This window comes from Paroedura picta, chromosome 13 (genome assembly GCF_049243985.1).
Source record: "Paroedura picta isolate Pp20150507F chromosome 13, Ppicta_v3.0, whole genome shotgun sequence".
Taxonomy (NCBI): Eukaryota; Metazoa; Chordata; class Lepidosauria; order Squamata; family Gekkonidae; genus Paroedura; species Paroedura picta.
Window position 1 is genome coordinate 12,490,219 of NC_135381.1, and position 25,725 is coordinate 12,515,943.

The window sequence follows — 25,725 nt, forward strand, 5'->3', positions numbered from 1 at the left end:
CCTATGGTTGTTTACTGCGTCTCTCCGGAAGTTAATTGGGAGATCATGACATTTAATAGCATCAAACTCCATTTAATTAGCTGGGACAAGTAACGTAAGCCTCAGAGGTTTGATAAGGAGAACAAAATAAAGAAAATATAATTTATAGACTCACAGCAGGATTACACATAGTGAGTACGTACAGTGAACAAAATGGGATATTCAGTAACCGCTGCATTGGAATTTTAGAAATCTCGAACTATCAGGAAGAACTGAATCATAGCATAAATATTAACATGACACATTAAGTAAAACAGATATTACATAATAGAAATTTACAAGGAGTTATAAGTAGCAGTATAGACCACATTTATCCTACTGTCCCCCTTATGATTAATCACAAAAATCTGCCTTTTCTTCTTGCAGAACTCCTTAAAATATGGGCTAGCATGAAGGGGGTCCTTAGTCATCCTTCACCTTAGAACCTTGAATGACTGTCTCACCTGACAAAAATGAAAGCTTTGAAGATGAGAAATGTTTATAATTTTGAATTGGCTTGAAACAGTATTTTTTTTTTATTTTGTTGTTGGAGTTCTTTATTTCCTCCTCCTCCTCTAGCTCCAACTGTGCTTAGAATAAACTTTTAAACACTGGATTTCAGTCCTGAGAACTTTCTTCTAGGACAAACTTCTCAGTGGACAATCAGCCCATGTTATTTAATCCACAAGGAAGCCTGAGGAGTAAGCTGCCTTGCTGGAGGCCAGGAATATACTGGAAGATCCCTCTTAAGTAGAGATGGGATATACTCTGTCTCCCGCACTGTCTGTTGAGATTTCAAAAAAGCCCTTTGACTAGAGCCCCACAGAGGCACAACAGATTCTGTACTTCTCTTTTGCAGCAGCATGTTGGGTTGCCAGAATGTCTGGTGATTTGGAGGCTGTTCCTGCAGAGGGCAGGAACAGGTTATAGAGCCTCTTGTGGCGCAGAGTGGTAAGGCAGCAGTCTGAAAGCTCTGCCCATGAGGCTGGGAGTTCAATCCCAGCAGCTGGCTCAAGGTTGACTCAGCCTTCCATCCTTCCGAGGTCGGTAAAATGAGGACCCAGCTTGCTGAGGGGTAAACGGTAATGACTGGGGAAGGCACTGGCAAACCACTCCGTATTGAGTCTGCCATGAAAACGCTAGAGGGCGTCACCCCAAGGGTCAGACATGACTCAGTGCTTGCACAGGGGATACCTTTACCTTTACCTTTTACCTGCAGAGGGCAGGTTTTGGGGAAGGGAAAGATTATGATGACACAGAGTCCTTCCTTCAAAGCTGCCTGGGGAACTGATCTCTGCAGTCTGGAGATCACTTGTAATTGTAGAAGTTCAAGACTCGCCTAGGAGTTGGTAACCCTACTGGTGTGCCAGTGAAGGTCATTTTATGGGGAGGATTTAGGTGCAGCCCCCCCCCCCAATTGGAAAATAACTCAATCTTACAATATTTGAGACTGGCAACCAGCGGGAGACTCAACGAGGATGCGACGGCGTCATTTCCAGTGTGACAGAAAGTGATATCATGATGTTTCTGATGGTGGTGATTGCCCCCATTTTCCCTCTCGCCCCTTTTCTGCCATCACCCAGCTGAGTGGGAACAGCCAGTGTGGGGCAGGAGGTCTCCCACACAAACAGGAGTCCCAACATCCCAAATTGGGGGCTTGGCATCTTGGCCCCAGATCTCAGCAGAGGAGGGTCTGATTCTAAGCTTCCTGCTGAGCTTCTGTCAACAGGCCCTCAGGCCTATCCTTCTCTCTTGCTTCCCTTACAATCCCCTTCTTTCCCTGCTTCGCCTCCTCTTAGGCGGTGCAAAGCATCGGCAACTTGGGTCTGCAACTGGGTCGTGGCAAGGAGCAGTGGATGGAGCCTCTGCACCCCTTTATCCTTTCCAGCATTGGGCAAGTCAAAGACTTCCTGGACAGGCTCATTGATGTGGACTCTGAAAATGGTAAGTTTCCTTTGCCAGGTCTCTGGCTATAGAAGGAGATCTCCCATGGGCAGCCCCCGTGACCTCTCACCACCTCTAGCGTATGCCATTGGAGGAAAGAATGAGGGGGAAAAAATCATTGTTGTGATAGTGGCATGATGTCACTTCCAGGTTTGGCTTGGAAATGGTGTCATACCACTCTAGGATTTAGCGGAAACTCTGTGGACCCCCGCAGAAATGTTAGACCATCTGTGTGAGGGCGCACCTTTCCAAGTCCCTCCCTCTCCAATCCCTTGGCAGGTGCTAGCTGCTGACTGCGAGCCCTATGGGGCTGGGGCTTGGGATCTTTCTGGCAGTCCAAATAATCACTTAGATGAGCCACCATTTCCCCCTTGGGCCTGAGCTCTTCTTGACCCACAAAGGATCAGTGCCATTTGCTTTGGCTGCCAGTGGAAAGAGAACATCTTTTGGAGTGAACTACTGTCAGCCCAGCCCATCCAGTAAATGCACATAGTTGAAGCCCTGTTGCTGTCCTACCCACCTGTGGTGTTGGTATCTTCTTCACCTGTGGTGTTGGTATCTCCTTCACTTGTCTCCTTCATCTGTGGTGTTGATATCTCCTTCACCTGTCTCCCTCACCTGTGGTGTTGGTATCTTCACTAGTTCCAACCAAGAGCCTGTAACAAGCTGATCCTTTCTTTCCTGTCCATTAAAGTGCCATTTTGAGGAGTGGCACTGCACTGATCCCCAGCCCCAGTGAGGGCAGTATGAGTGTGGGTGGCTTTCCCATATTGAGGGGGCTGGTGGTGCCTCCCCCATAGCAAAGAGGAAGGCTGAAAATATCTAGGGTGTTCAAACTCTTTGGGCAGACCCTGGATTCCCCTGATAGATGACACCATGTCACTGTGCAAGTGTTTGTGTCTTTTTTCTATTGTAACAGAAAATGAATTCATGACCAACGAGTCTGGAATTCGGATTACAATCCTCTCCTCACTTCTGTATGCAGACAGTCCTGATTCTGTGTTCTGGAATAAATGATTAAAGCTATGGTGAAGTCTTGCTATACTGTACCTCTGTGAGCACAACAAGAGAGAATTTACCCAGAGGTAAATTATGTTGTTTTTCTTCCCTAGAAGCAAGCGAGAACCAGTCTTGGACACCTTTCCACCCTTCTGCCACCATCAAGGAGGGCTATCTGCAAAAACGCAAGGCTGAGGGCCTCCACTTGGTCTCACGGTTCACCTTCAAGAAACGCTATTTCTGGCTAAGCAATGAGACCCTGTCCTACTCCAGATCTCCCGACTGGCAGGTGAGCTTTCTTTCCTAGCTCTTGGGCCATGGAAGGAGATCACGGATAACCTTGGCAGGCCATTCGTGGAATTATTTTATATAAGGCAGGGGTAGTCAACCTGCGGTCCTCCAGATGTTCATGGACTACAATTCCCATGAGCCCCTGCCAGCAAACACTGGCAGGGGCTCATGGGAATTGTAGTCCATGAACATCTGGAGGACCACAGGTTTGACTACCCCTGATATAAGGCACATTAAGTAATGCAACAACTATAAGCAAAGCAAAATCTGTTGGATAAATTGTCCTGTACGTATTTTGAGGAACTTTCTGGTGGATTTACTCAGAGGAATTTTTAACAGAAAATTTTTTGGGAATCATAGTTGGGCTGGCAAACGGGTTTGCATCAAACCACGGGGGCTGTCCCTAACAAAAGACAAGAGGATGGAAATTCAGGGACATGTTAGAAAGCGTGTATCACTCCAGGGTGCCTCCAATTAGGGGTGGGCACAAATCCGCTGACGAACCAAAGTTCGTCATGAATGTTGGCCTGTTAGGGTTTCACGAACTAGAATGATAAATATAGTATATAGTAAGACATCAGCAATCAGTCGAATTCCGTTTCAATTATTAAAACTGTATTCTATTAAAAAGCTACCTCCTTGTCAAAATTAAAGTCTTTCTGGGGTGTGACTTAGTAGGTGTTTGGCCAGATTTTCTTTTGAATGGGTGGTTTTCAGGTAGGGAGACCAGCACCTTATGCCAATTCAACCCCTTAGTCACTATGCCGGCCTTCAAATGCATGGGAATGTGCTATTTGCCTTTATATCAATGTTTTTAATTGCTTGGAAGATTATTTTTGAATGTTAGAATATGAGAGAAAGACTGCCCATCTCTGTGTTTATGTAACTTTGGGGGTAAAGTACTTTTACTTTACCAAATGGCATTGGAGAAGTCATTAAAAAGGCAGAGAATTGAGTCCATCCTTACTGACTAGGGCAGGGGACGTTATTTCATGCTTCCAGGTACGTACCTCCATCCCGGTCCAGAGGATCTGTGCAGTGGAGCGAGTGGACGAAAATGCTTTCCAGCAGTCGCACATGATGCAGATTTCAACTCGTGACCAAGGAGGGCAGCTGTCCACCATGTACATCCAGTGCAAGGTAAATCCTGGGCTTACATTGTCTTTAGATTATAGGGGTTCTGTGCTCCCTATGTTCTTTTAAAGGAGGCAGAGCCAGTGGGTGGTGAATGGGGTGGCCTCTGGTGTTCAGAAGCATCAAAGCAAAAACCTTTTTAGCTGAAGCAAATCTCCAAACAAGTTACTACCTCCCAGTTTTGTACTCTGCCTATTCTACACAATTGGCTGTATCAGGTGCTACAGATCTGCCTTCACTTTGTCAGATTGCAAACTGGCGTACAGCACTCCGCAGATATTACAACTGGTCGAGGAAAAGAGTTTCTGCCAGTTTTCAATGCATGAGGAGGGTTTGGGGGATGTCTCTGTGGGCAGGAATGCAGCTCTGCGGCTCATAATCTGAAATCATATGATCCAGGAATTTTACCACTGCTGATTAGGTGTACTATTCCGTACTATGCTAAACATGAATTGTTTCATGCCAGTGCCATGTGGCGTTAAGAGCATGGAACTCAATCTGAGAGGATGGCACAGGCATAGGAAATTGAGTATATGAAAGGGAAAAAAAAGAAATCCATGTAAGTTTAGTACCGTTAAAGGTTAATAACCAGAATCCCATTCGTGTGCAGAAATTCCATGGACCATGCACCCAAATAACTTGGGTATATGTGTCGAATCTGGCTAACAGGCTTGGGAATGGGGCAGTAGATCCATCATCCAACTCTTCAGGATCCTATCCTTTCCTTTGGCAGAACATCAATGAGTTGAACCAGTGGCTCTCGGCCATCCGGAAAGTGACCATCTCTAACGAGTGCATGCTGCCCTTCTGCCACCCGGGAGCCTTCCGTGGCAATCGCTGGACTTGTTGTTTACAAACTGACCGCACGGGTAACCTTGCTGAGATTCAGCCTTATCTTCAGTGGGCGCTGCTTGTGTCATGCAGGATGGTCTCTGTATGTGAGATAAAAATGTTGTCCTTGGGGACTCTGCACAATTGGAAAAAAAAATACAAGTTTTGTTTGTCATGCAATTGAAGCTCATTTTAGATGTTTCACTGTCCAGAATATACATGATTGCTCTCTTTATCTGAATGGTTGTCACTTGGAGGAGGGCAGGGAGGACTTCCTTGGCAGCAGATAGGACCTCCAGCAATGGGTTTAAGCTACATGTAGAATGGTATTGGCTAGATACCAGAAAATAATTTTTCACAGTCAGAGTATTTCAGCAGTAGAATCAGCTGTCTAAGGAAGTAGGAAGCAGTCACTGGCAATCGTCACGCAGTGGCTGGACAGATACTTATCCTGGATGCTTTGGGCTGATCCTGCATTGAGCAGGGGGTGGGACTAGATGGCCTGTCAGGCCCCTTCCAACTCTATGATTCTATAAGCAGTGGCTGGACAGGTACTTATCCTGGATGCTTTTGGCTGATCCTGCATTGAGCAGGGGGTTGGACTAGATGGCCTCTCTGGACCCTTCCAACTCTAGGATTCTATGATGCTATAAACAGCGGCTGGACAGAAACTTATCCTGGATGCTTTAGGCTGATCCTGCATTGAACAGGAGGTGGACTAGATGGCTTTTATGACCTCTTCCAGTATATCTCTGTTTCATATTTATCCATATCCTTAGAGGGTAGGGTGACTGGTTATCTGGCTGCACTTATGACCAACATCCTAAGCAAAGCTCTGTCCATTCTAAGTCCATTGAAGGCAGTGGTTTTAGAAGGGCATAATCTGTTTAAGATGGCACTGCAAGTTGTCTTTGACAAGCCTGGAGAAAATTGTTCTGTTCCTGTAATATTGATGTATCCATTCGCCTTATTTGGAGTCTGCCTGTCTCACCGAGATTCAAGGCAGATTAAACAGTGCAAGTCAGTGCACTCAATCGGATGTAATAGGATTAAGATCCAGAAGTTAAAAATCAAGTAAAAATCTGGAACAAAGCTTAAGTATTAAAATGGAATATTAGTCACTGAAGAATTGGCATAATAGGTATAATACATAAAGTGGTGAATAGTTGTACTGTATGGAGTACTACAGTTTCTTTCCCCTTATTGACGCATTCTTCCTGAATCATTCTGTTATACTAGGACAGACATAACATTTTCCCTGTTCTGTGAGTGGCCACATTTGCCATAGATTACCAGATTTGCCTTCCTGTGCTCCAGGGTGGGGTCTCTCTTGCACTGGGGAAAATAACTGGTTATTTTTAAAAGGGTGCAAAATGTTAACACGTGGACATAGATGCCTGCAGCTGCACGATGTCCCTAAAATTATAAAAGCTCTTGAGGTTTCTCTTGCGATACCAGCCCAAGTCCAGATCAGAGACTACACTCCGTGGCCATCCGTTCCCTCACCTTACAGGCCCACCCGTGGTTGTGGTTTGGTTACAGTTCGTGGCTGCAGCCGCACCCATTCTGCTGTGACCCTCGGTGACTGGAGCGATCCTCTGGACCCAGACACGGAAGCCCAAATGGTTTACAGGCAGCTTCTGCTGGGCCGAGACAAACTCAGGTGAGTGGATGTGCTGGCTGGTTGTCGGCTGTGTGTTTGTGGTGGCTCTCGGGGACTCTACAGCTAGGGTGGATGGGAGAGAGCTATGTCATGCTGTTGCGTGTCTTCTGAAGAGAATGACCACAGCTTCGTTGTGTTAATTGTCATATTCTCTACCAGGCTTTCTCAACCAGGGTGCTGTGGAACCCTGGGGTTTCTTGAGAGTCCTGGAAAGGTTTCCTGGATGGGTAGGAGTTAATTAATTGGCAAAATATTTAAAAAATTTCTTAAACATTTATTGGGTGATATGACCATCATGGTCATGTTGACCCCCCTAAATGGCCTGGAGGGAGTGGGAAGTGAGGGGAATGTGCTTCTCAACCATCTTCTGCAAGATCCTACAACTTCTGGGGTTTCTTGAAGCCTGAAGAAGGTGCCAGCGGTTTCTCAATGGTAAAAAGGTTGAGAAAGGCTGATCTGTATTCCTGTATCTCACCCTTCCTGGTAGTTCAGGGTGGTTAACAACATAAAAAATAACTTATTTAAAAACCAGTTAATTCATTAACCCCCTAAGTGGTCCATAGCAAATTGCTACAGTAGGAGCTGGGCCATTTTTATGTTCTTGTTGTTGTTGTTGTATTTCTAGTCCGCCTCTCTCCCACTGGGCTTGAGGCGGCTTACAACATGTTAAAAATATCCATAGTACATACTTTATTAATTACATATTCAATTGTAAATACTTTTTTTTAAAAAACCAAATTTACCAGCTCCCTACTTATTTGGCTAATTAACTATTTAACTATCTATCCCCCCCCCCTATATTTTTGTTGTCGTTTCTTCCCTGTTCATTGGATAAGGCGGGTCCCTCAGTGGAATGGAAAAAAGGGGTGGGGAAGAACTGTGAGGATCGGAGGGGGACCTATCAGTAGATCATCCCTATGTCCAACAGTAGGCTGGTGGAAGAGTGCTGCCTTGCAGGTCCAGCAGAATTGTAATAGCTTTGTCAGGGCCCTAGTCTCAGGTAGCGGCTCATTCCACCAGGTTGGAGCCACCAGGTCAAGGTGGGGCCAGGGACTACCAATACATTTGCTCCAGACGACTGAAGTGCTGTCTGAGGTGATCCCTCAGAGACGCCCATCCCAGAACTCAAAGGGCATGTAGATAACACCATACTAAGACAACAATGACAAACCTAGAATTCTGTACCAGCTTCTGCAGCACAAGAGTGTGAATTAGGTCAACCGAGAATGATTGCTCTCGTTTCCCATAATTTATTCTGCTCCTGGGAAGGAAGGGCACAGGAACCCCATACTCAGATCTCCTCAGATTTCACCCACTGAGGTCCTGCCTCTTTTTGAAATCTATGCACGGGGCTAGAAACTTGCTCTTTAAAGGGAATGGGGGTTAAAGATTCCTAGGAAGTAGACATTTTGGGCATAAGTCCCATGTTTTCTGTGCCCCTACAGGATGGCAGTATGCATTACATTCACGCCTGGCCTTGAGGAATCCTTTGGGGGGCAGGCGGTTTCCCAGAACTGCATGTTTGTACTGTCTCTCCAGCAGAGGGCCTCCGTCCTTAAGAAATTTTCTCTTTATCAGCTCAGTTTGTGAGAAGGAAGAGAGGCAATTTGATGTGCCCATCTTTAAAAACATACCTAGGGCTCAGCCCTTTCTCCAGACTATGTAGGGACCTAAATCTTGCTCTAGGCCAGCCTTTCTCAACTTTTTTTACGTTCTTCAGGCTTTGAGAAACCCCAGAAGTAAGGTGACCAGATATCTTGCTCTGCAAGGCGGCAGCAGGCGGGGCTCCCCTCCTCCCTCCCCGACCCTTAGAAGGGCAGCGGCGGGGTGACAGTGGTGGCCCCTCCCCTCTCCCTCCCGCCTCAAGAAAGAACGAGGGCGAGCAGATTGCTAGCCATGCTCCATTTCACTCGACGTGCTTTTTTAAACGTAAATAATGTATAACAAATCCTATATTTAAAGGTTTGGGGGCACGCAAAGGGTTTTTATTTGTGTGTGGGTTTGTGAATTCCAAGTTCCTTTGTCTTAGACAAGGTTACTCCCAGGAGAAGACAAGCGAGGGAACCTGTTACAGCCATGCAAGTGTTAGCTGGCTGGCTGCCTTGATCTATCCATTTTTAAAGCTTGCAACCCTAGTGCATGTTATCCTTGTCACACTCTCTAGGGAGAAATGCGTAGAATCTGCAAGCAAGGGGACTACGCTGGAACAAGGCAGAGGTGCTCAAGAAGGTAGGATCAGCACTTCTATTGCAAAAAAGAATTGAGGGTGTGGGTGGGGTGGGGAGGATCTCAAAATGAGATAAACATCACAAAGCTGTCCTGGAAGCTGCTGCTTGTCAACATTTGCTTGCTGAATCTTCTTTTCCCGGCACTCAGTGGATGGGGTGGTTGTTTTGGGGGAGGACTTGTAGGGGAGATATATACTTGGGCAAGAAATTCTGGAAACACAGTCTCTGTTTTTAAAAAAAATCAATCTTTATTCTTATAAGCCCACCCTTCCTGTGTTGCTCAGGGTGGGCTACAACATAATAATAGGCAATAAAATCATTTCAATTCCCCCACTAATTTTGAGATTCAGAGTTCTCTGAGCGGTCTTTCTTCAGTTCCCAGTGGTGAAGCCGGCATTTCTTGGTGGTCTTTCCAGGCCCCAGCCATAGGCCTGGTGGAACAGCCCTGCCTTACAGGGACTGCAGGAATGGTCAAGGTCTCACAGGGCCCTGAGCTCTTTTGGCAGAGCATTCCACCCGGCTGGGGCCAAGGCCCCAAAAGCTCTGGTTGTGGCCAGTTTTACCTCTTTAGGGCTGGGGACCCTGAGCAGATCTTGGTTCACCAATCTTAGTGCTCTTTGGGGGATGTATACGCTGGTCCCGGACCATTTGGAGCTTTGGAGGTTAATACTAAAACCCTGAACCTGGTTTGGTCTTCAATAGGGGGCCAGTGCAGCTGGGGAAGCACCCATGTTACGTGTGCCCTCCACTGGGTTACCGCAAGGACCTGCTTGGTGCATTTTGGACAGGTTGGGGTTTCCAGAACTATCTCAAGGGAAGTCCTGCATGGAACAAGTTTTCTTCTCAAAGGGCCGGTTCCTCCTTGAAAAAACATTAAATTAGGAAAGATGACATTTCCCTCCTGGCTAAACTTGACCGATCCATAGAAATGTGAATTGCTGTGACAGGGCCATGAAAGTTTGGTATATCTTTAACCAAGTGTGCATGATTCCATCTCCTGGATGGGTGACCGATGTTCATAGGGCTGGAAAGTGGAAACGCACAGAATACGTAAGCAGGGAAGAATGGGAGTCCTCTGACAGCTGGAAGGGCAGGGACCTTCTCCGATGCTCAGTGAGAGCTGACAGTTGCTGCAGAACCTCTGCAGCAAACCAGTCCATGTTTACGACCCCAGCAGGCTGCACAATTGTGGATTATGAATCTGAAAAGGGGCACCACACTGCCCTTCCGGTTCAAGTCAAGACCTGTATTGACCTCCTCTCCCCCCTCCTGACTTTTAGCTTCCGTGTTCAACAGTTTGCACCTTTTCTTTTTAAGCTCTGCAATGAAAAGGACTAGAGGATTACTTCTAAAAAAATGAAGTCTAGGAATGAGTAGCTGCTGCAGGAGAGCATCCCGATGTTGTTCTGCTATCGCAATAGAGAAATTCCCACTTTTGGGAATGGAAAAAGCCCTCTTGCGGTGGGTGGGGAAAATGGCAGCTGTGGGACCGAAAGCGTTAATGCCATTAATGTGGGTGGGATCTGTAAAAAAAATGCACACTGTTTTATCCACATGGTGTCCTAAGGTACTTTGATTGCACAGTTCCCAAAATATGGCATCTAACAAGTTTGGCTAAGATCACAGTAAAGCAGGGGGAGACATGAGGCTAACCAGAGGATGCTGTTGTGGCGGGAAGGAAGCCAAAGTGGAGCAAGTGACAATATAGCTAACAGGCCAGGAGAAAAATGGCCAGTTCCTTAGATGAAGGTTTTTTGTGGTCTGAAGGTAAATAACACCCCATTAAGCCTCTGTCAAAGGAACAGGACATTTTTTTCCCCAGTAGGGATGCCAGCCTTCAGGCGGGAAACTTGACATATCTCTAGCCAGGTACATGGACAGCTAGCTACCTGTGGAAAAAATACTTGCTCTGTGGCCGTTTTGCCTACCTGTGCTGGGAGTTTTAAGTGATCCTCTGTTAACCAAGTGCAAATGAACCATTTGCCTCCCAAAGCCAGAATTTTTACGGGGCTACTCCACAGAGCGTTTGCCTGAAGACAGATCCTTCTGCCTCCGCATCCCTTCTAGATGGGGTTGCAGCAGCCTCTTGGGAGATGGGGATTAACCCTCCATTTCTCCACCTCCAGGCACCAGCGACCACAGGATCACAGCAGCTGCTCGCTTGCTAGAAGTCATCCAGGATTTGGAGCAAGCCCACAACGCTTTTGAGCATCAAGAAGAGGAGGAGCGTGTAGCAGCCAGCCCAGCCCCCCAGCCCTGAGCGGCCACCTCCCTTCAGGATCCTACTTGTGTTTACTCCGTAATGTGTTGACATGTCTATGTCCAGCAGGGAGGGGCTGGAGGCCTTCACTTGTGTTTGGGGCCCCACCTAACTTTTGCTTTGGAGAGAGAGAGAGTGACCAGGAGAAGCTCCTTCCTTAGTGGCTGACCACTTTGTGCCCTGCTGCTTGTGAACTGGCCAAAGCTTGGTTGGGTTTCAGAGGAAGCAAAGAGGCTCCCAAGGTGGGTCTTCTTTCCCTGCAGGCTCCTTTGCTTGCTTGCAAGATCAGCGCATCTGGAGCGGTGTGCGCTCGGTGATTCTCCGGGGGCGTGGAACACGGCACTGGACGCAGGATCCGGTGTCTGGAAGACCTAATTGGTTTTTTAAAGGGGCGACGGTTCTTAGCTCTGAGCCTGCCAAGCTGGATGGGCGATTCCTGCCTGCATCTCGGAGGCCTGGTGGGCCTGGCAGGGGTCCTTTGGGGGTCCTCCCACAGCTTTCCTTATTCCTCCCTATGAGTAGCCAGCCCTGCAGTGCAGATTATAATGAATATATGAACCACTGTGCATATAGTGATCCTATTCTTCAGGGAGGGAGCTGAGGGTCAGAAACTGGAGTTGCTAGATGGCAGGTTTCAATTTTAGGAGCACGCAGCCCTAAGGAAACCTTCCTCTCAAAGACTGAACAGGGTGGCTGCACCTGAGTGCACCAAAGCAGAAAACCAGGACAGGATGCTTTTGGCTGGAGGACTGAGCCAAGGAGCTGTAGGCCTTGCCCCTGCAAGCGGCCACAGGTCAAATGCAATCTGACTTCTCAGTTGGCTGCATCTCCCAGCTTCTCTCTGCCAAAGCCTGGGGCACAAACCAGTGGCACCCGTATAATGTTCCATGCCCATCTCCAAACGCTGCAGCATTGTGAGACGTTTTGACTTAGAGATGTACTTCTTCCTCTCCTCCCCTGCCTGTACAATGCACCGTCATGGATGTTCGTTATGTTTTATTTATTCGGGTGACTTCAGCACTGCCTCCCTAGAGCCTGCTCAAGGTGGCTTACAAAGGAAAACTCCAGGAAAACGCCTGTAAACGATGGAAAAGCTGTTAAAAATGCATCATTAAACAGAAAGAGCATAAACACAGCCCCCTCACCCAAAAAATTAACACCTTATAATGAACCCCAAGCAGAGCAGATTGTAAAATGAGTAGGAAAAGATCAACTCCTCTATCAAGATCCTTGGGGAGAGATAGTTGGGTAGATGCTAGGTGAGCCTCAAAGGTGAAGGGACTTCCACAACCAAAGTACCCAGCCTCACCACCTTGTCACTCCAGCCCCCACTCAATGGAGGAGCAGGAACAAAGGGGAAGGGGTATCATGGCATCCACAACAGGAATTCCCATAATTCTATGAATTTTTCCAGAGAGAGGAGGAATTCTTAGAACATCATGATGCCATCAAAGGCCCTGTTTCCGGTCACTCCCCACCAATTGTTCATAGGACCCACAATTGTTCTGTCAGGACCCACAGAGAGTAGAGCTTGTGAGCAGACCTCTGTATTTTCTAGGATGGTGCATCTGTTGTGCAGCTGCTGTTGTCTTATTCAGAACTGCAAAGAGCTGTTTGACCCAGTGGTGTCAGAGCAAGCCATCTGCCAGTTGAAATCCTTGATTTGTTTTGGGGTAGGGATTCCATGTGTAGCAACAGCCCTTAGTGAAAAAATTGAAATCAAGTCCATGAAATAAACGTTAGGTTGGGATGCTGAGAAAAATGTGCTAACTTTGGAAATCAGAGAAACAACCTACACAGAAGTTACAGAATTTGTTAGCACAGTGCAAGCACATGAATACACACACACACACACACACACTGTAGCATCTGCCACTGCCCTGAGAAAGCTCACTGGAAGACACAGGGTTGGATCCAGCCAGCTTTTTCGCTTAGCTTTGCCCAAGTTCTACCTGATGATTCGTGTCCTTACAGGTCCCATGATCATAGGCTTTCTGATGGTCCAAGTTCACCAGTTAAAAAGTTGGTTGGATCTAACCCAGGTTACACCAGATCAGGGGTAGCCAAACTGTGGCTTTCCAGATGTCCATGGATTCCAGTTACCATGAACACCTGGTAATTGTGGTCCTATGGGCATCTGGAGAGCCACAGTTTGGCCACCCCTGTTACTAGATGCTTGAATAAGCAATAGGCTTGCAACTAAGGAAGCACAAGCAGCTAGGCTAAGCCAAGGTGTGTCAGCCAGTTGGTACAACAGCTTTCCATTCTCACAATACAACAGGCAAGCCAGGTCTGAACAGCTTATGGGTCTCTTCCTGAGGCAGGTTCGGTTCTTTCCAGGTTAGATTAATCAAGGTGCAGTTTTAGGAAGGGTATGTTTTCCTCAGGTCAGGTAGGGCCCAGCTGCTAGAAGCTACCAACAGGTGGAAGATTTATTACAATTTTGGGCTCACTTTTCTGCCAAGGAGCTCAAGGCAGTATACCTAGTCCTTCCCCTATTTGATCTTCACAACAACGCCACAAGGTAGGTTAGAGGGAGAGAGAAACTCATCCCAGGTGACCGAGGGAGCCTCATGGTAGACTTGTGATTTGAACTTGTGTCTTTCAGGGGGGGTGGGGGGGCTCGTATCTGTGACGCCTTCCCTCTCCACCCCACCCCACTCTTCAGTGTTCTGTCAAGACCCAACAGAGACTGTGGTATTTGGTGAAAGGTCTTTTCTTGTGTGAAATACAAGATGTATTGTAACAGATGTCATAATCCACCTTGAGAATGAGAGACAATGAACAAAGTAAATGATAACTTAATGCTGTGAATTCTTGGCTGCTTTGGAAGCCCATCTGGGTGGAGAACGGGTATCAATAAGTTGAAGGAGCAGATAAAGTTCAAGGCAGCCATGATTGGCTAAAAGTCATGCAGTTGGGTTCTTTGCCGGGTTACGGGCCCAGCTCAGTGGCTTGTTTTAGAGACGTGCAGAGCAGCAAGCTGGACACTGGATGAGCGAGATGCTTGCTGTGCAGAGGTGATCTGTCAGCTCTTAGGTTTGCCCCTACCCATCTGCATTAGGCAGCCGTCCAGTTTTTAGTATTTTATTTATTTTCTTTTAAACTGGCATTTTGTGTTTATGGGGTGTTTGTGTATATTAATTCATCCCCTGCCCCCTCAAAGGAGTCATGTGATACTTAACATACTTATTTGGTGATGTAGTCTTTAATCCTGGCCCGGATAGCCCAGGGTGGCCTGATCTTCTCAGATCTCAGAAGCTAGGCAGGCTCAGCCCTGGTTAGTATTTGGATGGTAGATCACCAAGGAAGTCCTGGTTTGCTAAACAGAGGCAGGCCATGGCAAGACACCCTCTCTTACCTTGAAAACCATCCAGGGTCATCCTAAACCAGCTGGGGTTTGAGAAGCAAAAAACCCCCAGCAAGTCTTTAATAGATGGAAGCCCGCCTCAACAGACGTAATGAGTTTGTTCTCGTTTTGATATAATGCCGAGAATGTGCAAACTGTAGGGGTACAAGAGCATGAAATGGAACAGGGAACAACGTCTGTGGCCTGGGGTTCAGAGGGACCTAAGATGAGACAGAGAAGCACTTGCATCAGCAGTGATAGGAAACTTGCTAAACTAATGAAACACCTCTGGTATAAAAGAAACCCATCGTTGTGACTGAGCCCTAATTGCATGGAGTCCTGCCGGCTGAGATTTCTCATTCGGAGATTTCACAGGGAGAGAGTGCCCTTTGAAGTTTCTTTGTCGAGCAATGGAACCTTTATGACAGTGTGTCCTCGAAGGAGGAAATGATTTGTGAACGTTGCCAGTTTTGATGTCTGCGTAGAGCCCGTTTGTCCTGGCATGTTTTTTGTCCTTCGCATGTAGCAAAAAGGGCATGGTTGGAAGAAAATGATATATACCACCTTGCAGGGTGAGCAGGTGGCAGCTACTTAGCAGCCAAGGGATACCTGACAGAGACACCTGTGACAAATCCAGAGAGAACTGTGATCCTGCGTTGAGCAGGGGGTTGGACTAGATGGCCTGTATGGCTCCTTCCAACTCTATGATTCTATGATTTTCTTCTCCAACTGGTCAGTGAAACTGCAAGGCTTACTGAAGAAGAGTTGATTTTTATGCCCCGTGTTTCTCTACTGGAAAAAATCTGGAAAACCCACCACAGCCAGTTGACTCCAGCCATGAAGGCCTTTGACAAATCCTCTGCCACACTTATGGCTGTCTTTCACTGTTATGCAGTCAGCTGTGACTCATGGGTAGACCAGAATAGGTTCCCCCTGGAGGGCTAAAGGCCAGTCGGGACACGTAAACGGAAGCAGGTGTTTGGAACGGGGCACCATGTGGCTTGTATCGGTGGTGCGTTGGCAGCCGGCCAATCCTGAGCAAACCTCATTAACCTCACTCCATCTGTGTGTGTGTGTGTGTGTCTCACACACAGAGAAACCCACAGCTGTCCCTCTGCCCACATCTGCCCTCAAGCCAGTCTTGTGACCTGGTGGGTGGCTGTTCTAGAGCTGACAGGATGTCAACGTTGCTTCACTAAGCACATTTCCTGAGAACAGCAAAAACCCCACAGCTCAGTTCCCCAGGGGCGTCCCACAGAGAAACGGTGATGCGGCAGTGCTAAATAGCCCATAAATCACTGCTCCAGCTCAGGAGCCAGTGTGCAACAGTGTCTCTCAGAAGATCCTGGAGCCCTCTGGGAGGAGACCTCGGTTTCCTCTGAGGAATGTGGAAACCACTTAGAAAAAATGGAAAGGTTTCCACCTTGATGGTGAGCTGTCCCATCAGCCAGTTGTCCCAGGGCCTGTTGGTTAGAGAAAGCCAAGATGCTAGGGCAGAATTGCTGTGTGGTCAGCTGGGAGAGATTGCTGCCCTTCCCATCCCCTCCTGGCCTATCATTGGCCGTTTTGGGAGGGGGGGCGGGTCGACATGACCATATATGGTCATATCACGATATTAAAAAATTTTAAATATATATATTAAAATTAATTAACTCCCACCTATTTGGGAAACCCAGGGCTGTTAGAGAACTCCAGGGTTTCACAAAACCCTGTGCTAGATGATGATGATGATGATGATGATGATGATGATAATAATAATAATAATAAAAACAGCATTCACAGACCCCCCCCCACACACACACACATACACACACACACAAATTGTTACATTGGCATATTGATGCAATATGAAATTGATGTGTTTTTTTAAAATCCCAAACACCACTGTCCTCTCTCCCAAGTGTGTGTGTGGAGGAGAGGAAACGACCGGCACAGAGACAGTGTCAGGGAAAATCCAGACTTTCCCACCCACAACGCACTGTGATGTTTCCCAGAAGCCGTGTTTGTTTCCCAAACAAAGCAGTGGAAACCCTGGATGCCTCATGATGATATACGGGAAAACAGGAAAGGGAGCATCAGCATTGAACTGTGTGGAAATAAGATGGCAGCCTCTGTCAGAGAGCCTTTCTGCCCAAGGTCCTTTCATTCATATATGCTGGTGGGGGACAAGAAGGTGAAGAAGAATTGGTTTTTATACCCCGCTTTTCCCAGCCTGCAGGAATCTCAAAGCGATTTACAATTGCCTTCCCTTCTTCTCTGCACAACAGGCGCCCTGTGAGGTAGGGGAGGCTGAGAGATCTCTGACAGGACTGCTCCATCAGAACAGCACTATCAGGGCTGTGGCGAGCCCAAGGTCACCCGACTGGCTGCATGTGGAGGAGTGGGGAATCAAACCTGGCTCGCCAGCATAGAAGCTGCTGCTCTTACTTTCTACACCACTTGTCTAGAGTAAGTGAATTGTGAGCTGTCCCAATAGTACAGCTCCTTTTCCTTTCTGGCAGGGACAGCTCAACAGGACCACGGATGAGCATTAGTAGGAAGTTGGCTTCCCCAGTGGGTCTCTCCAAGGGGGGACCAGGGTTCAAATCACTGATTCTGCTAGCGGTGCTCACTTGACAACCCTGGGCCATTCATTCTCCTCCTGACCTACCTTAAGTGGGATAAGAATAAAACTGGGGAGGGCAGATAACCCCCCCCCATACTGCCTTGAGTCCCTAGGAGGAATGGTGGGATACAAATAAAATGGACACAAACACACTGTGGTTAAATGGGACTAACTAATTCACAACAGTCAACATGATGAAGATGGAAATCTTTAACCCATGTCAAAACAGAGAAGCCATAGTAGCTAAATAGAACCTCCATGATCAGAGGCAGTATGCTGACGAATGCTATTGGGAGGGCAATAGCTGTCTCCTCTATTACCTATCAATGGACCCTCTGGAGCATTTTAGACTCATAGAGTTGGAAGGGGCCATACAGGCCATCTAGTCCAACCCCCTGCTCAACGCAGGATCAGCCCTAAGCATCCTAAAGCACCCAAGAAAAGTGTGTATCCAGCCTTTGCTTGAAGACTGCCAGACTGCCTTTACTGTGGTTGGAAAGAGGATGCAGAATATATATATATATAGAGAGAAGATATATAGATAAAACATAAGGTGCACAAATGTTCCCTACTTTGTATGCTTTTAACGTTCATCCACCTTCCAGTCTTGTTTTTGAAGATTTGTTTGCACAGTATATGTGATTTACATGGTCTTCATCTGTACAGAATATGTGATTTATACACATAATGCTTATTTATTGATGCACAAATCAGGTTGAAAGATGCACATATTTTACAGGGGAAATTCAGTGCATGGCAATGGGAAGGAGTGCAAACACAACCATGGCTTTGATTTTCACCAATTATGACGCGTGGGGGAAGGAGTAAGAAATGGGGGGGGGGAACCTATTTCTAGATTTGATGAACTGGTTCTGCCCCAGCAGAATCCCCCCCCCCCGCCCCAAAGTTTGGAATTTCTTTAAAAAACGCACCACACAAGGTAGCCTTTGGATTCCACATTTACTGAGTAAATTTGTAAAGACATCAACACATGCTGACCATGAACAGAGAGAGAGAGAGACAAAGAAAATTACAAAGCCCTTAGAGATCTCCTGCTGGGAGCCTCAATCAACCATGCTATTGATCTAGCAGTCTCCGTTCCCTCAGAAGCTCAAGCCAGGGCTGGGTATGCTATGAGATCCAGGCACCATAACCTGTTCCGACTCAGGCTGCTGTAACAGCCCCCCTGCAATGAACTCCCAGAGAGTTGCGGGTTTGGACAACAGATTTCTCCTCCCCGACCAAGAGAACGGATTTCTGTGGCTCCCATGAAATCGGAGCACCAAATTTTCTAAGCAGGTCAGTGCTGTAAACAAGGGGGTGTGTGGTGGGGGAATCATTCACAGGTACTGTTGGTCTCCTCCGTTGACTAGCTCCACTCCTCCCTTTCTTTACACTGTCGCTTCTGTCTTTGGCTACATCCCTCACCAACCAGAGGGAATAATTCCCACTGCATATGAACGATATGGCCTCCGTTGCATTGTGCTAAGGTTATCATTCCTAAGGCGGGACTTGGAGCTCTCGTGGGGTTAGGACTGAGCAGTGGACTGCTGAAGTCAAACTTTATGAGTCTAGGAGAAATGGAGGTCCTAGAACAGGGGTGGGCAAACTGTGGCCCTCCAGATGTCCATGGACTACAATTCCCATGGGAATTGTAGTCCATGGACGTCTGGAGGGCCACAGTTTGCACATCCCTGCCCTAAAGAGACATGGCCATGCTGAGCTCCCTCCCGAATTTCTGCCCTCCCCAAACTTTGAGGCCCCGAATCGTCATGGATGCCCCAAGCTCCAGTTGGCAGCCCTGTATCAGCCAGCTCCTCAAGTCTTTTAAATTTTTAAAGCTCACGGAGATCCTCCCACACCCCTTGTAAACCTCGCCTTGGTCCCGGGACCTTCCGTGCCACGTTGGTTAGAAGCTGGGGAGGGAGAATAACCAGGCAGTTATTTTCCCCCAAGCTGTTTATCAGCTATTGCATCCCACAAAGCATAGCAGATAGTGGAAGATGGCTGGCCCCCTGAGAACAAGCAAACCAGATTTTTTCTCCCTAAAAAAATAAATAAATAAGGAAATGACATGGAAAGATTATACTTGCTCCAACGCAAGCTGCAGGTTTAAGATGAAACATTTCGTGTCACTCGGAAAGCCTATGTCCTCTTATGCCAATACAGTCAGTTAAAAAGGACGACACCCCCACCCTGTAGTTTGCCTTCCTGACTGATGTCCAACAGGTCCGGCAACCTAGCCAGATTCTACCAATGCTAGCATGCTGTATGGGGCCTGCTGCACAGCTGAAACAGCTGCCTCCTCTGCCTTAGCATCTCCCCCAGCTTACTTCCTGGACCACGGCTGCAATTTGTTCCTGTGAGCAACATGAACGCTGAGGCCCCAATGTCCTCTTTGTACAACATCAGCCTGAAGTCTCTGGACTGGACAGGCCTGGGATACATCCATGGATCTAGACCTACAGCTCTTGCTAGGTTAATAGAACAGTGCCGGATGCCCTTCAAGGCCCTCTACCTGCAGCAGAGGCTTCTGGGTAGAAGGAAAGGAAATGTTTTAGTTCTGATTCTGATGTGGCCTCCCCAATAGCCTCAGGGTAGCCTTTACAGGCAGGGGCTTGCTGCGGCTTTGCCACAAGGGCACCTGTCGGGTTCACGTCATTTATTATATGGGAATCATGGCTGCTGTTGAATAATGGCTTTTATAGGCCAATGGAAACCATGCAGCCGCAGTACAAGAGGCAAACCTCTCCCCCTGTGGGTTGGCCTTACTGGGGTGGAAAGGAACCAAAAAAAAAAGATCTCTATCAGCAATACTCCTTCTAAGAGATACCTGTCTCCTCATGAGACTTGGGGATCCCCTGGAATTACAGGTCATCGTCAGACGACAGGGATCAGTTCCCCTGGAGAAAATGGCTGCTTTGGAGGGGGGGACTCCATAGCATTATACTCCACTGAGGTCCCTCCCTCCCCTAGATCTTGCCCCACTCCTGGCTCCACCCCCAAAGTTTCCGGGTATTTCCCAAGAAGGTTTTTTGTACCATGCTTTTCACAGACACCCTGTGAGGTAGGTGGGACTGAGTGTAACAAAAACGCTTAGCGCAGGGGTAGTCAAACTGCGGCCCTCCAGATGTCCATGGACTACAATTCCCAGGAGCCCCCTGCCAGCATTCGCTGGCAGGGGGCTCCTGGGAACTGTAGTCCATGGACATCTGGAGGGCCGCAGTTTGACTACCCCTGGCTTAGCGAGAACAGCCCTAAAGGAGCAGTGACTAGCCCAAGGTCACCCAGCTGGCTGCATGTGGGGGAGCGGGGAATCAAGCCCGGTTCTCCGGATTAGAGTCCACCACTCTTAACCACGACACCACGGAAGTTACTCCCTCCTGAAAGCACTGATGCTTGAACAGAGACTTCCACAACAATAAACGTAAGCCCAATTTTCCCCAGCATTGGTCTTGCACGTAATTCTTTATGTCACTGTGACCAAAAGGCATTCCTGAGTCACTGCAGCACACCAAAAATTCATGAGCGGGGGAAAAAAAAAAAAAACAGGACATGCAGAGCATCATTTTTCAGACTTGAATGGTGCAAATAATAGCCACAAATTAAATTACTGACATTGTCGCCCTTCAAGATCATTGCAAATTAGCTTTCACCTCATCCTGTTGGCCCTCAGCACAGCCCAGGCAGTGAGTGACTTACAAAGGACGTGGGATCCACAAGGCATGCTGTCCAATTTCCTTATCACTCCCCGCTCAACCCTAGGCTGGTCTGCCAGGCACAAGCCGGGGCAGGTGCATTGTTTACTGGACACAGCATACTCTGAAAGAAACCACACTCAGAGGTCTTGAAGAACGGGGGAGGGAGTGTTTTGCCCACCTTTATCCAACAGAAGAAAGTTTAGGGTAGATGCCAGTTCCTTGGGGTACATTGGCTCAAAGCAATGCTACTGGTAGGAATTTTGTGCCCTGGAAACCATTCTGAACTAGCCCTAGTTGTGTGTGTGCGTACGGCCTGGGGGATGCATGGCTGTTTGGGGTTGCACAGTGGTGGGAGAAAGGCACTTTGCACATGCTCGGAGGCACTCTCCTTCATTATCACTTCCTGCATTCCAGGGTTAGGGTCCTCTCATTGATCGTTTTTTAAAAAAATACCATGATGCTAAGCCTCAGCTCAAATGAAGCCATGATGACTCCCCTGTGATTCCCCAAATGGAAATTCGTACTGGTTCGTGCAGGATGGGTGGTGGTGGTGGTCACTGCAAAGCAGATGTGGCAAGGGTGACATAAAGTGCTCTCTTGGAGGGGGGTTGTGCTGCAAGCAGGGAAGAGGGGAGGGCCAAACAAGAGGATCAAAGAAGAAATGGGTGGGAAAATCTGCACTGGTTTGGTTTCTGTGTTCTCCTTTCTTTGAAAGCCCCAATGCATTCTGCAGGGGGTTGGACTAGATGACACTGGAGGTCCCTTCCAATGATATGAATTTATGATTCCATGAATGGTTCAGGTTAAAAGCTGGCAAGCCAGGGAGCACTGCTGTAGCCTGATAGTGGGATTGGAGGAAGAAAGCTGCTTTGGATAGAGAAAACCCATGCTATGCTAATCCTTATCTATTGTTGTTCCTCTTAATATTTGTGAAACAGCCTGGGGGGTGGAACAGTCTGGGCTGTCCGAGTTGGAATAGGGCCAATCAGGGTGCAAAGCTGGCTGCAGCTTCTGCCTTCCTTCCCTGGACACTATCCACTTTGCTCTCTGACGTCTGAGAGAGACACACAGAGACACAGAGAGCACTGCCAAACCGCAAACGACCCTGATTATCTGCTCTGGGAGAGAGACAGACAATTGGCCATACTTGGCAGGGGCTCATGGGAATTGTTGTCCATGGACCTCTAAAGAGCTGCAGTCCCCTGTCCCCCCCCCCCATTAGAGGCTCCAAGCAGAGAGTGCTCGGGGGGGCTCCCTCAGATTCTCATCAGCCCCTCTGCTCACGCCCCCCTTTCTGCCCAAGGTCAGGTGGCAGGGGAGGGGCATAAATGGGTGGAGCACTATGCCCTCCCATGGGAACTGCCTGCTGCAGACTATGCTGACACCAGACCTCAGCCTGGGTGTCTTGGAGCTGCGCGTGCAATTTTGCAGAGCACTTTCCCTGCAAAAGGTCCGTCTTGCTTCAAACCTGCTCTGACAGCTGACTCAGCAAACAAGTTATGTAACAGAGCAGGAAAACCTTCGTTTGTGAGTTGGGCTTGCCAGAATTCAAACCCGTACACATCTCAGCCGCTCCTCCATAACCCAGCTTCGTCCTTGAGACCATCTAGGGGAGATACATCCCACTGTAAGCCCCTGACACAGCTCCCTTTCCATTGGTCCGTTGCCGATCAAGTTATGAGCCGCAAGGAATGTAATGGAGCTTGATTAAGCTGGGTGACTGCCATTTCAAGCGCCATTCTATGCTAACGGTGATTGTTCCTGAGTGAAATGTGAGTGTCCAAAAAGCATTTTCTTTTATGCTAGCAATTATTTTAGTTATTTATTATATTTAGGACTAAGGAGGAGGTCACACCAACAAGCTGCAATAGATTGTCACAATTCCCCCCCCCAAAAAAAGTTTGGCAACCAGAACTTTAGCATACCCCTCTGGGCACATCTCCCCTCTTTTCCTCCCTTCTAGCTTTTACCAGATTGGCTCAAATGTTACCTGGAAGCCCGCAGGTGGGGATTAGTGGACTGCAGAATGAAATAAGATTTTCAAGGCTGGGGCTGCAATGAGGAAGGAGAAGCTGCATCACCTGAAATTCACCCTTCATGGCAATTCTTACATGGAGTGGCCACACTGTGGCTCTCCAGAAGTTCATGGATTACAATTCCCATGAGCCCCTGCTAGCAGGGCCAGCTGGCAGGGGCTCCTGGGAATGGTAGTCCATGAACATCTGGAGGGCCGCAGTGCAGCCACACCTGCAGAGGCTGTCGAAGACTTGCTGGTTTCCATCCTTTTGACAATTCATGGGAGAGTTTGGGAGGCAGCTTCGGGGATCACTGCCACCAATCGTGTTCTCCTTTCCAGTGAGCTATTCCAGTGAGATACAAAAATTCCAGCGCTCCCTAGAGACAAACAGGCTTGCAACCAGCCCAAACTATCACAAATGATATAAAGACCATGTGGAAATATATCCTAAATTAGGAACCTGGGACCCTGGGTAAAAAAAGAAAGCCTTAATGTTACAAAGACACATTCAAAATTAATTTATCTTTTCCCGACCCTGGTAGGAAGCGATTTTTGAACGGGTGTGATTCTTTCAGAAAGGAAAAGATAAGTCTACATATGTGTGGGCTGAGATGTACTTCGCTTTCAACAGAAGTAACTGAGGACCAAACTAGAGGGGAAGCTATCATGAAGATGCAGCCGCCATTTTACAGTCACAAAAAAAAACACGAGCCTCCATCCCCAAATCTCCAGGAGTTTCTCAACCTGGATTGGGTAACCCTACTCCCCCATCCTCCAACAGTGGCCAGGGAAGTCTTGGGAACACGAGGTGGCATCCTCATGACAAAGCCACGTCCAGTCTGGTCCTGAGGCAGGGAGGACGAGAAGCTGCTTGGTCACCATAGCAACAAGCCACACTTCAGAATAAAATGGACAGAGGTGATGTGGTGCAGGCTGGCAGAGGGGCCGCATCTTGGGACCATTGCACTGGGGACAGGAAGTGTCCCCCAAATGACAAGACAGAGCATTGGTCCGAGTGGCCAGGTCAAATTCTGACAAGACCGAGAGGTTTTTCAAGACTCAGTGGGAAGGAGGGGAATGGGCTGAGCACACAGAAGACGGACAGAGAGAGAGAGCACTGAGGAGAGAGAAGAACAATGAGTTCTTCAGGAGAGAGAAGAAGGAGAGGAGCTAAGAAACACAGAAGCCCCCTTCCTTCCTGCTCAGGAGGAAGGACAGGAGCTGAGAGACACAGAAGCCCCCTTCCTTCCTGCTCAGGAGGAAGGACAGGAGCTGAGAGACACAGAAGCCCCCTTCCTTCCTGCTCAGGAGGAAGGACAGGAGCTGAGAGACACAGAAGCCCCCTTCCTTCCTGCTCAGGAGGAAGGACAGGAGCTGAGAGACACAGAAGCCCCCTTCCTTCCTGCTCAGGAGGAAGGACAGGAGCTGAGACACACAGAAGCCCCCTTCCTTCCTGCTCAGGAGGAAGGACAGGAGCTGAGAGACACAGAAGCCCCCTTCCTTCCTCCTGAGGCCCTGAGGGAGATAATCCAGGGCACAGGAAGGACCCCACACAGGTTTACGCCACTCTAAAACCTCATTTTACCAAAGTCAGCCAGTCCACCTGAAGCGTGAAGGGAGAGGCAACGCTGATAGCTGAGCCAGTGTTCGATTTGCTGGTATGTACGTGTGTAAGGCAAACTGCAGAAGCTGGGATCAAACCACGGGGGAAGAACCTGCCGGCTGTCGACAGGCGGCATCCGGGCTCGCCCACGGTGCCTCTTTCTCGCCTCCCAAGCCGGAACGCCTCCCTATTGCAAAGTGAGAATGGTCTCGCGCGAAGAAATGAGGAGCCGAGAGGAAGGAGCACGGGAGGAGCATCGGGGGAGACAGTGAGGGCCGGTACACCGACAGCCACGGGACTGGTTCCATACATTTCTTCTATTATATAGGATATCCTGTACAAGAACTGAATATATGTAATATAGAGCATCTGTGAGCACACTCTTGTGCTATATTACAATCAGGGCAGAAGGGCTATTGCAGATTGCCAAGGATGGATATATATTTTTAAAAACCCAAACAGCTGAGCCTTTCCATTGGTTGCTCACTTGCGCGAATTTCCTGTGGTCTCCCTTTACTGTTCCTTTAGTGGGAAAACCTAGAGATAAGAACGACGACTCTGGGTCCAGGAGAGGTGGGTCCTCGGGGTCTCCTGGGGCTACTGAGCCTGGCGTTGCTGTGCGAAGATAATCTGGAGTCAAGGCAGCGGAAGCGACGTGAGGAGTGAAGGGGATCTATTCCAAGTGCTGGTGGAGAGGCAGAGAGACGGACAGACACACACAGGCAGACTGACGCAGGCAGGTGTTCACGCTTCCACGCAGCAGATGGCAGAGGGTGGGAGAGGAAAGGAGGGGAGCCTCAGTCCTTCGGGTTGACTTCTGAAACCCCTTGGGCTACCAGTTCAGCCAGGATATTGTCCAGGTAGTTGGGGTCGGGGTACCCATGGCCAGTGAGGTTGGACCCAAATTCGGTCTTGTGGTGGATCTCATTCCACACCACCGTGTCGGATTCGCCGGTCGTGTTAGACGTCCCGATGGTGAAGATGAGTCGGCGCTCCCATGCCACTATCAGGAGTTTCAGGACCTGGGTAAGAGAAACAGGGAATCAAAACCTCCTCAAAAGTTTGGTTAGGAAGGCAGACTT

At 48.2% G+C, this 25,725-nt stretch overlaps 2 protein-coding genes across 6 annotated transcripts in view; one reads left to right on the forward strand and one right to left on the reverse strand.

The window, feature by feature from the left end:
- The window catches only part of RASAL1 (RAS protein activator like 1), a 51,921-nt gene extending 37,739 nt beyond the window's left edge, over window positions 1-14,182 (forward strand). The window contains exons 15-21 of one of the 3 annotated variants that reach the window (XM_077308103.1): window positions 1,818-1,962; window positions 3,075-3,250; window positions 4,255-4,392; window positions 5,120-5,255; window positions 6,760-6,880; window positions 9,045-9,109; window positions 11,235-14,182. In XM_077308103.1, coding sequence (XP_077164218.1) covers window positions 1,818-1,962; window positions 3,075-3,250; window positions 4,255-4,392; window positions 5,120-5,255; window positions 6,760-6,880; window positions 9,045-9,109; window positions 11,235-11,368 — 915 coding nt within the window. In that variant the 3' untranslated portion in view covers window positions 11,369-14,182. Of the gene's footprint in view, window positions 1-1,817; window positions 1,963-3,074; window positions 3,251-4,254; window positions 4,393-5,119; window positions 5,256-6,730; window positions 6,881-9,044; window positions 9,110-11,234 lie in introns of those variants that run through there. The other 2 variants (XM_077308104.1, XR_013226230.1) reach the window with 2 other exon arrangements.
- Window positions 14,183-20,529: 6,347 nt separating this feature from the next.
- The window catches only part of DTX1 (deltex E3 ubiquitin ligase 1), a 48,293-nt gene continuing 43,097 nt past the window's right edge, over window positions 20,530-25,725 (reverse strand). For 2 of the 3 annotated variants that reach the window (XM_077309380.1, XM_077309381.1), the window contains exon 10: window positions 20,530-25,665. In XM_077309380.1, the coding sequence (XP_077165495.1) occupies window positions 25,441-25,665 (225 nt within the window). In that variant the 3' untranslated portion in view covers window positions 20,530-25,440. The remainder of the gene's footprint in view (window positions 25,666-25,725) is intronic. The other variant, XR_013226425.1, reaches the window with a different exon arrangement.